The sequence below is a fragment of the Bos taurus genome, chromosome 14, assembly GCF_002263795.3.
Source record: "Bos taurus isolate L1 Dominette 01449 registration number 42190680 breed Hereford chromosome 14, ARS-UCD2.0, whole genome shotgun sequence".
Taxonomy (NCBI): domain Eukaryota; kingdom Metazoa; phylum Chordata; class Mammalia; order Artiodactyla; family Bovidae; genus Bos; species Bos taurus.
Genome location: NC_037341.1, coordinates 75,425,783 through 75,441,989, shown reverse-complemented (window position 1 = coordinate 75,441,989; position 16,207 = coordinate 75,425,783). Strand labels below are relative to the sequence as shown.

Sequence of the window (16,207 nt, the reverse complement as noted above, 5' to 3'; positions counted from 1 at the left end):
ACATGCTAGTAAAGTAATGCTCAAAATTCTCCAAGCCAGGTTTCAGCAATACGTGAACCGTGAACTTCCAGATGTTCAAGCTGGTTTTAGAAAAGGCAGAGGAACCAGAGATCAAATTGCCAACATCTGCTGGATCATAGAAAAAGCAAGAGAGTTCCAGAAAACCATCTATTTCTGCTTTATTGACTATGCCAAAGCCTCTGACTGTGTAGATCACAATAAACTGTGGAAAATTCTGAAAGACATGGGAATACCAGACCACCTGACCTGCCTCTTGAGAAACCTGTATACAGGTCAGGAAGCAATAGTTAGAACAGGACATGGAACACCAGACTGGTTCCAAAAAGGAAAAGGAGTACATCAAGGCTGTATATTGTCACCCTGCTTATTTAACTTATATGCAAAGTACATCATGAGAAACGCTGGGCTGGAGGAAGCACAAGCTGGAATCAAGATTGCCAGGAGAAATATCAATAACCTCAGATTTGCAGATAACACCACCCTTATGACAAAAAGGGAAGAGGAACTAAAGAGCCTCTTGATGAAGGTGAAAGAGGAGAGTGAAAAAGTTGGCTTAAAGCTCAACATTCAGAAAACGAAGACCATGGCATCTGGTCCCATCACTTCATGGGAACTAGATGGGGAAACAGTGGAAACAGTGTCAGACTTTATTTTTCTGGGCTCCAAAATCACTGCAGATGGTGATTGCAGCCATGAAATTAAAAGACGATTGCTCCTTGGAAGGAAAGTTATGACCAACCTAGACAGCACATTCAAAAGCAGAGACATTACTTTGCCAACAAAGGTCTGTCTAGTCATGGCTATAGTTTTTCCAGTAGTCATGTATGGAATTGAGAGTTGGACTATAAAGAAAGCTGAGTGCTGAAGAATTGGTGCTTTTGAACTGTGGTGTTGGAGAAGACTGTTGTGAGTCCCTTGGTCTGCAAGGAGATCCAACCAGTCCATCCTAAAAGAGATCAGTCCTACATGTTCATTGGAGGGACTGATGTTGGAGCTGAAACTCCAATAAGTTTGCCACCTGATGCAAAGAGCTGACTCATTTGAAAAGACCCTGATGCTTGGAAAGATTGAGGGCAGGAGGAGAAGGGGATGACAGAGGATGAGATGGTTAGATGGCATCACCAACACAATGGACATGGGTTTTGGTGGACTCCAGGAGTTGGTAACGGACAGGGTGGCCTGGCATGCTGTGGTTCATGGGGTTACAAAGGGTCAGACACGATTGAATGACTGAACTGAACTGAACTGAACTGAACTGAAAGGCCAGTTTTATTAAAAAATAAAAGCATCCTAAGAACAAAGTCTGGGAGTGGGTGATGGACAGGGAGGCCTGGCGTCCTGCGATTCATGGGGTCGCAAAAAGTTGGACATGACTGAGCAACTGAACTGAACTGAACTGAAGACCAAACAGTGATATATAAATCCTGTAACACATGTTGAATGAGCTACTCTCATCCCAAGAATGAATGTCCATTGTGGCCTTTAACCACACTAAAATGTTAATGAAGAGGAGCATCTCAGTAGCAGAAAATTCAATATTCATTCATGATAAAATAAAAATTAGCACTTAAACATGATAAAAAGCTCACATTCATTTATAATAAAACAAAACTAACAGTAATTCTTGACAAAACAGAAATATTACATATAGCGTTACTATAACATGATTTTCTCAGTTATGCAGATGATACCACTCTAATGGCAGAAAATGAAGAGAAACTAAAGAACCTTTGACGAGGGTGAAAGAAGAGAGTGAAAAAGTTAGTTCGAAACTCAACATTAAAAACACTAAGATCAAGGCCTCTGGTCGCGCCATTTCATTGCAAATAGAAGGATAAAACATGGAAAGAGTGACAGATTGTATTTTCTTGGGCTCCAAAGTCACTGTGAATTTTGAGTCCAGGCATGAAAATAAAAGATGCTGCTCTTTGTAAGGAAAACTATGACAAAACTAGACAGTGTATTAAAAAACAGAGACATCAACTTGCTGACAATAGTCCAAATAATCAAAATTATGGTTTTCCAGTACTCATGTACATATGTGAGAGTTGGATCATAAAGAAAGCCAAATGCCAAAAGATGCTTTTGACTTGTGGTGTTGTAGAAGACTCAAGAGTCCCTTGGACCACAAGGAGATCAAATTAGTCAATCCTACAAGAAATCAACCCTGAAGATTCATTGGAGGGACTGATGCTGAAGCTCCAATACTTTGGTCACCTGATGCGAAGAGCTGATCATTGGAAAAGACCTTGGTCCTGGGATAGATTGAAGGCAAATGGTGAAGGATGTAGCAGAGGACAAGATGGTTAAACAGCATCAGTGACTCAATGGACATGAGTTAGAGGAAACTCCAGGAGATAGTGGAGGACAGAGGAACTTGGTGTACTACAGTCCATGGGGTCGCAGAAAATCAGACAGGGCTGAACAACAACAAACCAACAACTTGCTTTTCCCATTTAACATGTTATACAACCTTTAAGGTCTTAAGCTTTATATAAAAGCATTCAGTTCTGGTTCCTCACCTTGTATGGTCCTGAGTTTCCTATTCTAATATGTGTGACAATTCCTAGACCTCAGACCCTGAGACTTTCATCTAAGTTTGATATTACTCTGGACCACTTTGGTTCCAACAGTTACTTTAAATTCCTTCTTGATTTTCGAACCGGCAGATTCAATTTCAGCTACTCATTCAACTAAGGACAAAATTCAACTGTTCTGTGGATTTGAAGTGGAACAGTAGAGATTCTCCCACATCACTGGTAGCCGGCCATATTGACCTGATGTCTTCTCTGAGAACTTACCCCTGTTTATCTAGATGCCCTTCAGTTTTTCGCAGGCAAACACGAATACAAATCTTCTATGTAGCTGTACACATTCTCACTACATCCTAATAACTTACAGTATGTACTCTAGTGGTAATATTTTTGTTATGCTTAGTATCTATTTGTAGCATAGTAAGTTAGGAGACCCTACACGAATACATATATATGCCAGTGATTTATCCCTGCCTAACAGTATATTCATTTTCATTATTACTACCGACATGAGTATAACAAAATAAATAGAAGACCCATAGATACATGTACACTATTTTCTCATCACTTCAACAAATATTCATTGAATGGCTCTTATGTACAAAGCACTATTTCAGGCATTTAAAATGAATCAGTGAATAAAACAGAAGATCTATTCTTATGATTTATTTTCTTCATGCTAGTGAAAAAATAAAGTTTTCTTGTTTTGGGAAAGTAATATTGGCCAGAAGAAAAGACTTCAGATCCTCTTCTTTCACACACCTGGAGCTTGGCCTATGATACTCCCTTTTGTAGACTCTCTTAGACTGATTCTATCATTGATATTTTTATGTTGATGAATAATGATGAGGTTTAAGTAGTCTTGGTTTTTTTACAGCTTGGACAATGGAGTACCTTTGGAACCTTGGAAGTTGCAGCTAATATTGAATCAGAAACAAAGGAGTATTCAGTGGTGACAGAAGAAGACTGTGAAATTCTTAAAATTCCAGCAAATAATTTTGCAAAGTTAAAAGCGGTATGTTTTTGTTGTTGTTGATGGTGGTGATGTTCAGTCATTAAGTTGTGTCTGACTCTGTGACTCCAGGGACTGCAGCACACTGGGCTTCCCTGTCCTTCACCATCTCCCAGAGTTTCAGTTCAGTTCAATTCAGTTCAGTCGCTCAGTTGTGTGCGACTCTTTGTGACCCCATGAATCACAGCACGCCAGACCTCACTGTCTATCACCAACTCCCAGAGTTCACTCAAACTCACATCCATCGAGTTGGTGATGCCATCCAGCCGTCTCATCCTCTGTTGTCCCCTTCTCCTCCTGCCCCCAATCCCTCCTAGAATTAGAGTCTTTTCCAATGAGTCAACTCTTCACATGAGGTGGCCAAAGTACTGGAGTTTCAGCTTTAGCATCACTCCTTCCAAAGAAATCCCAGGGCTGATCTCCTCTAGAATGGACTGGTTGGATCTCCTTGCAGCCCAAGGGACTCTCAAGAGTCTTCTCCAACACCACAGTTCAAAAGCATCAATTCTTCGGTGCTCAGCTTTCTTCACAGTCCAACTCTCACATCCATACATGACCACTGGAAAAACCATGCCTTGACTAGACGGACCTTTGTTGGCAAAGTAATGTCTCTGCTTTTCAATATGCTATCTAGGCTGGCCATAACTTTTCTTCCAAGGAGTAAGCGTCTTTTAATTTCATGGCTGCAGTCACCATCTGCAGTGATTTTGGAGCCCAGAAAAATAAAGTCTGACACTGTTTCCACTGTTTCCCCATCTATTTCCCATGAAGTGATGGGACCAGATGCCATGATCTTCCTTTTCTGAATGTTGAGTTTTAAGCCAACTTTTCCACTCTCTTCTTTCACCTTCATCAAGAGGCTTTTTAGTTCCTCTTCACTTTCTGCCATAAGGGTGGTGTCATCTGCATTTCTGAGGTTATTGATATTTCTCCCGGCAATCTTGATTCCAGCTTGTGCTTGTTCCAGCCCAGCATTTCTCATGATGTACTCTGCATATAAGTTAAATAAACAGGGTGACAATATACAGCCTTGACGTACTCCTTTTCCTATTTGGAACCAGTCTGTTGTTCCATGTCCAGTTCTAACTGTTGCTTCCTGACCTGCATACAAATTTCTCAAGACGCAGGTCAGGTGGTCTGGTATTCTCATCTCTTTCAGAATTTTCCACAGTTTATTGTGATCCACAGTCAAATGCTTTGACATAGTCAACAAAGCTGAAATAGATGTTTTTCTGGAACTCTCTTGCTTTTTCGATGATCCAGCAGATGTTGGCAATTTGGTCTCTGGTTCCTCTGCTTTTTATAAAACCAGCTTGAACAACTGGAATTTCACGGTTCACGTATTGCTGAAGCCTGTCTTGGAGAATTTTGAGCATTACTTTACTAGCGTGTGAGATGAGTACAATTGTGCGGTAGTTTGAGCATTCTTTGGCATTGCGTTTCTTTGGGATTGGAATAAAAACTGACTTTTTCCAGTCCTGTGGCCACTGCTGATAGCATATGTCAAAATCCAAAACTGCATGAATAGGTGATCACAACTTAACTCTGACCCCCCAATTCTGCTGCATTAGGAAAACTTATTTTCTTCAGTTTTAACAACTTATTCTCTTTCATTCAAATTGCAAAATATATCCATCTTGTATTTCTCTTCCCCTGAAGGGTAGAGGTGAAAGTAGAGGAAGTCTGTATAAATGGTGGATTGGGGGACCACTATGGTCATCCTCTGTCAGAAATTCTTCATGAGATTTAACCCTGGTGTGTGTGCCACAGGCACTGCATAGGCTGAGTGAGATCCTGTGTGGGAAGGAGATCAAGAGACAACCATCTTCTTGATTTAGGTCTTTAATAGTTGAGATTTCTTTTGATGTAGTGGTCTCAGTGATACAGAAGACTTTCCCAATATTCAGTGAAGTGTGAAAGTGTTAGTCGCTCAATCATGTCCAACTCTTTACAACCCCATGGACTGACTGTAGTTCACCAAGCTCCTCTGTCTGTGGAATTCTCCAGGCAAAAACAGTGGAGTGGGTAGCAATTCCCATCTCCAGGGAATTTTCCTGACTGAGGGATTGAAACTGGGTCTTCTGAATTGCAGGCAGATTCTTTACTGTCTGAACCATAGGAGAAACCTGAGATTCAACTTCCTTTCAAATCTCTGGTTTCAGAGTGGCTGAAAAGGTTTCACATATTTGGTTTTATTTTCAAAATGTCAGTAAGTATCACTTATTTGGTCAAATAAATGTTCCATCAGATACAACATTTGAGTGTAGTCAACTATGATAGAGTTCTTTTAAAAATGCTAAAATATTTATAAGAATTTAAAAATAAATAAAAGGTGGGAAAATATTTTAGTAGACAATATGAAGATTAAAATTTCAGTAGGGTTATGTGGTCTTGGTTTTATAAAAATTCAAATATATTCTATTATAGTTTGCATTCATATAACCTTTATTTGTCTTTTCACTGCCATTTGCCTATCTTCTATCCTTTTATCTTTTTTTAATTACTTAATACACAAATTTTGATAGTGACTTTTTGTTTCAGGAAAAGACAAAACTGGAAAATCAACAGAAGGTGAAATTAATCCATAAGTGTCCATATTATGTGGAGTGGCCTACTTTATCCATATACGAACTAGTTACATTCACTAAATGGAAAAAATTTCCCCCAGGTCATGGTGAGTTTAATGCAATTTTTGATTACTTTCTTTACATTATATTATTGAAATTTGTAAGAGCTCATAATTTTAATATTTATTTTATAAATATTATATTAAATATAAAGATATCAAATATTTTATAATTTAGTACTTTATATACTATTTTGTCACATGTGTTTGTCTAATATATTTCATGTTAACTTTCAGTTGGATGTTTAGATTGTTGCTTTTTTAATTAAACATCATTCTGTATTGATTCAAAGGGTGATCCAGAAGTAGAGTTACTTCCACATCCTCTATTTCTCCCCACAATCCCTACCCTTCTTGATTTACCCTTTCTGTCAATGTAAGGACCAAACTATATGGTATAAATGCAATGAGAAATTATAGTCATTTTTGTGTGTGTGTTATCTTGGAAGAACACATACTTAAGTTGCACATTTGCTTGTCTGAACCCATGCTACACATTATCAGGGAAAATATCGTTACACAGAGTAGTTAAGATTAAAAGCAGGAGCCGCAGTAGTGATGCTGCCTGTATTTCCAATATTTAGAGCTGCAATGATGCATGAACATGTTGGATTACATATACACAAAACATGTAGGTGGCATTGAGTCATTTCTACAATATTTTCATCTATGAGAAGTATACTAAATAAGGGATGCCAACTGGAATGGGTTGATTTTGGGTCCCGTGAAATTCATTATGTGAAGCCCTAATCTCTTGTTGTTATTCAGGCACTAAGTCATGTCCAACTCTTGCCACTCCTTGGACTGTAGCACACCAGGCTCCTCTGTCCTCTGCTATCTCCTGGACTTTGCTGCAATCCATGTCCATAGGTTCAGTGATATTATCTAACCACCTCATTCTCTGCTGCTCCCTTCTCCTTTTGCCTTTAGTCTTTCCCAGCATCAGAGTCTTTCCAATGAGTCGGCTCTTCACATCAGATGACCTAAGTATTGGAGCTTCAATAATAGTCCTTACAGTGAATATTCAGGGTTGATTTCCTTTAGGATTGACACCTTTGATCTTGCAGTCCAAGGGACTCTCGTAAATCTTCCCCAGTACCAGTTTGAAAGCATCAGTTCTTTGGCATTCAGCTTCTTTATGGTCCAACTCTCACATTTATACATCAGTTCAGTTCAGTTCAGCTCAGTTCAATTGCTCAGTCGTGTCCAACTCTCTGTGACCCCTTGGACCACAGCAGGCCAGGCTTCCCTGTCCATCACCAACTCCCAGAGTTTACCCAAACTCATGTCCATCGAGTTGGTGATGCCATCCAACTATCTCATCCTCTGTCATCTATACATAGCTACTTGAAAAAATATATACCTTTGACTATAAGGACTTTTGTCAGCTAAATGATGTCTCTGCCTTTTAATACACTGTCTAGGTTTGTCATAGCTTTCTTTCAGGGAGAAAGTGTCTTTTAATTTAATAGCTGCAATCACCATCCACAGTGATTTTGGAGCCCAAGAAAATAAAATCTGTCACTCTTTCCACTTTTCCCCCTTCTATTTGTCGTGTAATGATGGGACCAGATGCCATGATCTCAGTTTTTTTTAACACTGAGTTTCTAGCTAGCTTTTTCACCCTCCTCTTTCACCCTCATTAAGAGGCTCTTTAGTTTCTCTTCATTTTCTGCCATTATAGTGGTATCGTCTGCATATCTGAGGTTGTTGATACTTTTCCCGCCAATCTTGATTCCAGCCTGTGATTCATCCACCTCTACATATAAGCTAAATAAGCAGGTTAACAATATACAGTGGCCTTATCATACTCTTTTCCCAGTTTTTGGAAATTTCCCCCCAAACCAGTCATTTTTCCATGTCTGTTTCTAATTGTTGCTTCTTGACCTGTAGATAGGTTTCTAAGGAGACAAGTACGGTGGTCTGGTACTCCCTTCTCTTTCAGAATTTTACACAGTCCATGGTGATCCACAAAGTCAAATGCTTTAGCACAGCCAGTGAAGTGGATGTTTTTCTGGAATGCCTTTGCTTCATCCATGATGCAGCAATTGTTAGCAATTTGATCTCTGGTTCCTCTGCTTCTTCAAAACCCAGCTTGTACATCTGAAATTTCTCAGTTCATGTACTGCTAAATCCTAGCTTGGGGGATTTTGACAGTGACCTTGATAGCATGTAAAATGAGCTCAATTGTATGGTAGTTAGAACATTCTTTGGTATTGCCTTTCTTTGGGAATGTAATGCAAACTGACCTTTTCCAGTCTTGTGGCCAATACTGAGTTTTACCAATTTGCTGACATATTGAGTGAAGCACTTTAACAGCATCATCTTTTAGGATTTTTAAACAGCTCAGCTAGAATTCCATCACCTCCACTAGTTTTGTTCATAATAATGTTTCCTAAGGCCCTTAGCCGGGAGAAATATCAATAACCTCAGATATGCAGATGATACCACCCTTATGGCAGAAAGTGAAGAGGAACTAAAAAGCCTCTTGATGAAAGTGAAAGTGGAGAGTGAAAAAGTTGGCTTAAAACTCAACATTCAGAAAATGAAGATCATGGCATCTGGTCCCATCACTTCATGGGAAATAGATGGGGAAACAGTGGAAACAGTGTCAGACTTTATTTTTCTGGGCTCCAAAATCACTGCAGATGGTGATTGCAGCCATGAAATTAAAAGACACTTACTCCTTGGAAGGAAAGTTATGACCAACCTAGATAGCATATTCAAAAGCAGAGACATTACTTTGCCAACAAACATCCGTCTAGTCAAGGCTATGGTTTTTCCAGTGGTCATGTATGGATGTGAGAGTTGGACTGTGAAGAAAGCTGAGCACCAAAGAATTGATGCTTTTGAACTGTGGTGTTGGAGAAGACTCTTGAGAGTCCCTTGGACTGCAAGGAGATTCAACCAGTCCCCTGGGATTTCTTTGGAAGGAATGATGCTAAAGCTGAAACTCCAATGCTTTGGCCACCTCATGCGAAGAGTTGACTCATTGGAAAAGACTCTGATGCTGGGAGGGATTGTGGGCAGGAGGAGAAGGGGATGACAGAGGATGAGATGGCTGGATGGCATCACTGACTCAATGGATGTGAGTCTGGGTGAACTCTGGGAGTTGGTGATGGACAGGTAGGCCTGGTGTGCTGCAGTTCATGGGGTTGCAAAGAGTTGGACATGACTGAGCGACTGAACTGAACTGAAGGCCCACTTGACTTCGTATTCTAGAATGTCCGACTCTAGGTGAGTGACTGTACCATTGTGATTATGTGGATTATTAAGACCTTCCTTCAGAGAAGGCAATGGCAACCCACTCCAGTGTTCTTGCCTTGGAGAATCCCAGGGACGGGGGAGCCTGGTGGGCTGCCATCTATGGGGTCGCATAGAGTCGGACACAACTGAAGCGACTTAGCAGCAGCAGCAAGACCTTCCTTGTATAGTTCTTCAGTGTATTCTTGCCACCTCTTCTTTATCTCTTCTGCTTTTGTTAGAGCCTTATTGTTTCTGTCCTTTATGGTGCCCATTCTTGCATGTAATGTTCTCTTGATACCTCTAATTTTTTTTGAAGAGACTTTAGTCTTTCCCATTATACTGTTTTCCTTCATTTCTTTGCATTGTTCATTTAAAAGGCCTTCTTATCTCTCCTGTGAAACTCTGCGTTCAGGTGGGTATATCTTTCACTTTCTCCCTTGCCTTTCACTTGTCTTCTTTTCTCAGCTATATATAAAGCCTCCTCAGACAGCCTCTTTCCCTTCTTGCAATTCTTTTACTTTGTGATGATTTTGGCCACTGTCTCCTGTACATTGCTATCCCCCATCCATAGTTTTTCAGGCACTCTGTCTACCGCATCTAATTCCTGGTATCTATTCATCACTTCTGTTGTATCATCGAGGGACTTGATTTAGGTTATCCCTGAATTGCCTAGTGGTTTTCCCTACTTTTTTCAGTTTAAGCTTGAATTCAAATATAATGCTACTTGGATGTGGGACCTTTAGGATACAATTAAGTCATGAGAGTGGAGTCCTTCTGAATGATATTCGTGCCCTAAAAATTAGGACGAGAAAGAGTTGATCTCTCTTTCTTGGCTATGTGAATATACTGCAAGAAGACAGTTATCTGCAAACCAGAAAGAAGGCTGTTATCAGATATTGAATCTGTTAGCACCTAGTTGTCCCAGCCTCCTAAGTTCTAAAAGAAAATGTTTACTGTTTAAGCCACCCAGCCAGCACTAATCGTTATCACAGGCAAAACTAAGTCACTAATACAAGAGGAGCTATGGTAGGTGGGTCAGAGTTTTGGATCTCATTCAGTCAGGAATCACTATGGTGTCCGACCTCAAACCTGTAGATCATAATTGCAGTGAAGGATGTGATCAGAAGGAGGAGAACACTTCTGAATTAAGTTTAACACTAAAGTTCTAAAAAGAATGAGTCTAATTTATAAATTCCAAAATGTGACTATTCTAATAACAAAACTATGTTGAAAAAGTGGTGGAAACTGGCTATAAGATGTTATTTGAGGAAGTCACTACATAATAGGAAAGTGAGGTGTAGCATAGACTATATAGACATTTCATTTCTTGAAAAAAGAAAAAAATAAGTACATTATGCTTCAAACGCTGAGTCCCTAATAAACCTGTTCAATTTAGTGCTACTCTGCATACTTTGCTGAATTTGTTCCAAGTTTTTTCTGTGCTTTTTATATATTATTTATCAGTTTTTAAAATGCAGTGTTTCACCCACATTTAGCCAAATATTTATTTTCATCTTGCTTATAAAAATTGAATATGGTATGTTGCATTTTCTTTCAAGAAACATTTTTTTCCTAATGATGTATTCATTTTTTGGCCAAAAGTGTATTTAGAAGACAAGTAGTAAACTGATCTGTAAAAAATTGGAATTTAGCATTTGTAAAGTCAGTATATGTATTGTGTAGAATTATTATCTATTTTTTGTTTTTTACTTTACAATATTGTATTTGTTTTGCCATATATCCACATGCATCCGCCACGGGTGTACACGTGTTCCCCATCCTGAACTCCCTTCCCACCTCCCTCCCCATTTTTAAATTGAGTGTTTGGATTTACCATAGGGTCTTCCTTTTGTATTAGAAATATCGACTCTTGGCCCATACTTCAGTTCCAGGGCTATCTTATATAAGAATATTATAGCCTTGCCAACTTAGCAGGATCTTAATAGTTCTGAGATGATTTTAAAGGAAGGAAGAAACTGTAATCAAAGAGTTTTTTCAACTACATGAACCAAAAGGATATGGGATTTGGAAAAAGGGGAACAATCATGGTTTTTTTTTTTTATTTATTTGATTACTAATGATGAATAATTTGTGTTTCAACCTAAAATATTTAACTTTAGCATCAAAAAGTTAAGAAGATCCTGACTTGACACATAGTTTCTTAGACATGCTGGGTTCAAGTTTGTTTTTGGTGAATGTATTTTGCACTAATGGTGGAAACTATTATATTGAAAAATCTGTGATTATATTTTACAAGTCAAAAGTTACATTATTCTTCTTCTGTTCCCAATTGTTTAAATATTTCATCCTTATTCTTTAACAGTTTAAAAAACCATTTTTCCTCCTTAGGGAAGAATGGCAATTTCACTAGATGATTCTCAAAACTTCTTTCATCTCTAAAATACTATGGTTCCCATAAATAAACATACTGAAGTGAAGAATAAGTTCTTTTAATCTAATTTTCTTTTATGGTGCTAGCAAACATGATATATCAAAGAGAAAGCATTAGATATAATCCATCTCAACTTTATTCAAGATTTATTTTGTAGCTCAAATTATACTTTCATTATCTAGGTTTGAAATTAGCAGTTGTATGAATTCCAAAGCATAATTATGTGTGTTTTGATCTTATTTTAGGAAAATATATTGGTGAAGTTTCAGAGAAATTTTGTTATTGAAAACCTTGATAGAACTTAACATTAATCCCTGGAAATCTATGATATAAGTAAAGCTTATTTCTGGCTCTATTCCTGTGTTAACTTGTCTTTTTTTCTGTCTGCTTCATTTGCAAAGGGAGACTGAACATAATGTATGTGTACAAAATCTTCCCTGGTGATCTTTTTTGAGGTGTAATTGACTGGATAATGGCAACCAGCTGATCTCACTAATCAACCTATGTCTATGTGTATCGTGTGTATAAGAACAAAATGGTAAATTCGTTAGACATCAATGAACCATTTGTGTAAATTTTATTGTTATCTTGCTTATGTCAATACGCTCCATGTTTTCCAGGTTGGGTATGATGCAGCAAGCATAATAATTAGAGATACTAAAAATGTATTATTGAAGTTAGTTCTAAAAGATAAAATATGCAAATATAACAATTGTGAAAAAAATCTAGACTTCACAAACCAAAAATGGAGAGTTTTAGCTACAACATTTCTACCTAATGTTTCTAAACCCCAGTTTTTGGACATCTGTCTTTGCAGATGAATTAACTATGGAGGCTACCAAAACTCTTAGCCCCAGGACACTCCCAAGCATCCCAGAACCAGGCTCACATCTTGGAGTGCCAGTGATTGTGATGTGCTTTTCTTTCTCTCTATCTCTCTCTTTTTTTTTTTTTTTTGCATTAAGTGAATATTTTGTAATGTAGCATATTACTTCATTTAATTATTTTAATAGACTTTACTGCTTAAGGAAGTTTTAAATTCATGCAAAAACTGAACAGGAGGTACAGAGAATTCCCATATATCACCTGCCCCTGATCTTGAATGCTATCCTTGATTATTAGAATATTCCACCCAAGTGGTTCCTTTCTTATAGTAAATGAATCTACATTGAAACATCATCAACAAAGCCCATAGTTTATGTTAGCACTCATATTTGGTATTAGACATTCTGTAGCTTGGACAAATAGACGTTTGTCCACCATTTTGGTATTGTGCAGAGTACTTAATGCCTTAAAAATTCTCTGTGCTGTACACATTCATCTCTTCAAACCTCTGGCAATCAGTGATCTTTTTACTGTTTTCTTTTGATTTTGCCACTTCCGTATTGTCACTGAATTGAAATCATACAATATGTATATAGCTTTTCAGATTGGTTTCTTTCCCTTTAGCATTTAAGTTTCTTCCCAATCTTTTCATGGTTTGTTAGTTAATTTCTTCTTAACACTGGGTATATTCCATTGTCTGGATGTAACTCAGTGTGTTTAACTGTTCATATACTGAAAGACATCTTAGTTGCTTTCAGGTTTTGGCATTCTGAATAAAGCTGCTAAAAACATTTGCATGCAGACTTTTCTGTGAACATTAGTTTTCAACTCTTTTGGGTAAACATTAAGGAGTGAAATCACTGGATAATATGATAAAAGTATGTTTTCTTTGTGAGAAAGTAAAACACTGACTTCCAATGTGGTTGTACTATTTTGTATTTCCACCAGCAATACGAGTTCCTGTTGCTCCTTGCTGGCATTTGCTGCTGTTAGTGTTCTAGATTTTGGCCAAATAGATTTGCATCTATTTAGCCAAATAGATTTTAGCCAAATAGATTTGCTTTAATTTCCCTGATGATATATGAGTGGAGTACCTTTTCATGTGCTTTTTGATTGATATATCTTCTTTGGTGAAGAGTCAAACTCTTTGTCCCATTTTTAAAAATTATATATATATATATATTTGTTTTCATATTGTTGAGGTTTAAGTATTCTTTATATATTTTGGATAACAGTGCTTTTCAGATATGTCCCTTGCAAATATTTTCTCCCAAAGTGTTCCTTGTCTTCTCATAATCATAATACAATGTATTTTTGAAAAACAGAAGTCTTTAATTTTAATGAAGACACCACTAGACCCAAGAGACATGGGTTTTAATCCCTAGGGTTGGGAAGATCCCCTGGAGTAGGAAATGGCCAATCCACTTCAGTATTCTTGCGTGGGAAATTCCACAGGCACAGAAGCCTGGAGGGCTACAGTTCATGGGATTACAAAGAGTCAGACAAGACTGAGCTCATACCCAAGGGAGCAAGTCTAGTTGTTCCAGCACCATTTGTTGAAGAGACTGCTTTTGTTTCATAATATTACTTTTACTCCTTTGTTAAAGATCTGTTGACTGTGTTTGTGGAGTACATTTCTGGGCACTCTATCCTGTTTCACTGATGTGTTTGTCTGTCCTTAAGTCAATATCACACTGTCTTGTTTACTGTTGCTTAATAGTGTTTTGAACTCCAAGCCAGGCTTCAGCAACATGTGAACCGTGAACTTCCAGATGTTCAAGCTGGTTTTAGAAAAGGCAGAGGAACCAGAGATCAAATTGCCAACGTTTGCTGGATCATGGAAAAAGCAAGAGAGTTCCAGGAAAACATCTATTTCTGCTTTAATGACTATGCCAAAGCCTTCGACTGTGTGGATCACAATAAACCATGGAAAATTCTGAAAGAGATGGGAATACCAAACCACCTGACCTGCCTCTTGAGAAACCCGTATGCAGGTCAGGAGACAACAGTTAGAAGTGAACATAGAATAACAGACCAGTTTTCCAAGTAAGAAAATGAGTACATCAAGGCTGTATATTGTCACCCTGCTTATTTAACTTCTATGCAGAGTACATCATGAGAAACGCTGGGCTGGATGAAACATAAGCTGGAATCAAGATTGCCAGGAGAAATATCAATAACCTCAGATATGCAGATAACACCACCCTTATGGCAAAAAGTGAAGAGGAACTCAAAAGCCTCTTGATGAAAGTGAAAGTGGAGAGTGAAAAATTTGGCCTAAAGCTCAACATTCAGAAAACTAAGATAATGGCATCTGGCCCCGTCACTTCATGGGAAATAGATGGGGAAACAGTGGAAACTGTGTCAGACTTTATTTTTTTAGGCTCCAAAATCACTGCAGATGGTGATTGTAGCCATGAAATTAAAGATGCTTACTCTTTGGAAGGAAAGTTATGACCAATCTAGATAGCATATTAAAAAGCAGAGACATTACTTTGCCAACAAAGGTCCATCTAGTCAAGGCTATGGTCTTTCCAGTGGTCATGTATGGATGTGAGAGTTGGACTGTGAAGAAAGTTGAGCACCAAAGAATTAATGCTTTTGAACTGTGGTGTTAGAGAAGACTCTTGAGAGTCCCTTGGACTGCAAGGAGATCCAACCAATACATTCTAAAGGAGATCAGTCCTAGGTGTTCTTTGGAAGGAATGATGCTAAAGCTGAAACTCTAGTATTTTGGTCACCTCATGCAGAGAGTTGATCCTGGAAGGGATTGGGGGCAGGAGGAGAGGGGACGACAGAGGATTAGATGGCTGGATGGTATCACCAACTCGACGCACATGAGTTTGGGTGGCTGGTGTGCTGCGATTCATAGGGTCGCAAAGAGTCAGACATGACTGAGCAACTGAACTGAAATGAATTGAACTGAACTTAGATAGTGGCCGTCCTTCAACTTTGTTCTTCACCTTCAATATTGTGGGGACTTAATCAAACACACACACACACACACAGAAGAATTTAATTTGGATTGCATCATATCTATAGATCAAGTTGAGAAGAAATGACATTTTGATGATAATATCTTCCTGTCATAAGCATGAATTGTCTCTCCTTTAATTGAGATTTTTTTAATTTCTTTCCTCAGAGTTTTATAGTTTTCCTTGTATAGGTCTTGCACATATTTATTAGATTTATACCTAAGTATTTTGTTTTGGGGAATCTAAGGTAAATATTATTTCATTTTAAGTTTCAAATTCCACATGTTTGCTGTTAGTTGATACAAGTATTTTTGGTTTCATGAATTTTTTATATTGATTTTTCTGTTTTTTATTTTCTTGATTTCTGCTCCAGTGTTTATTACTTTATTCCTTTTTCTTCATTTGGATTTAATTTGCTTTTCCTTTTCTAATTTTCTAAGTTGATGTTTAGATTTTTTTGTAAGCTATTTCTTTTCTAATAAATGAATTCAATGCTATAAATTTCCCTCAAGGCACCGCTCTCACTGCATCCCATAATTTTGATGAATTTTTGATAAATTGTGTTTTCATTATTTT

The 16,207-nt window shown here is 37.9% G+C and overlaps 1 protein-coding gene across 3 annotated transcripts in view; it reads left to right on the top strand.

Annotated features, from left to right (window-relative positions):
• Positions 1-16,207, top strand: part of CNBD1 (cyclic nucleotide binding domain containing 1) — a 506,340-nt gene that overhangs the window by 339,777 nt on the left and 150,356 nt on the right. For all 3 annotated transcript variants that reach the window (XR_009490548.1, XM_025001902.2, XM_059874508.1), the window contains 2 exons: positions 3,433-3,570; positions 6,109-6,241. Coding sequence is in view for 2 of the 3 variants with exons in the window: in XM_025001902.2 (XP_024857670.2) it covers positions 3,433-3,570; positions 6,109-6,241 (271 nt within the window). In the remaining variant the exon portion in view is untranslated. The remainder of the gene's footprint in view (positions 1-3,432; positions 3,571-6,108; positions 6,242-16,207) is intronic.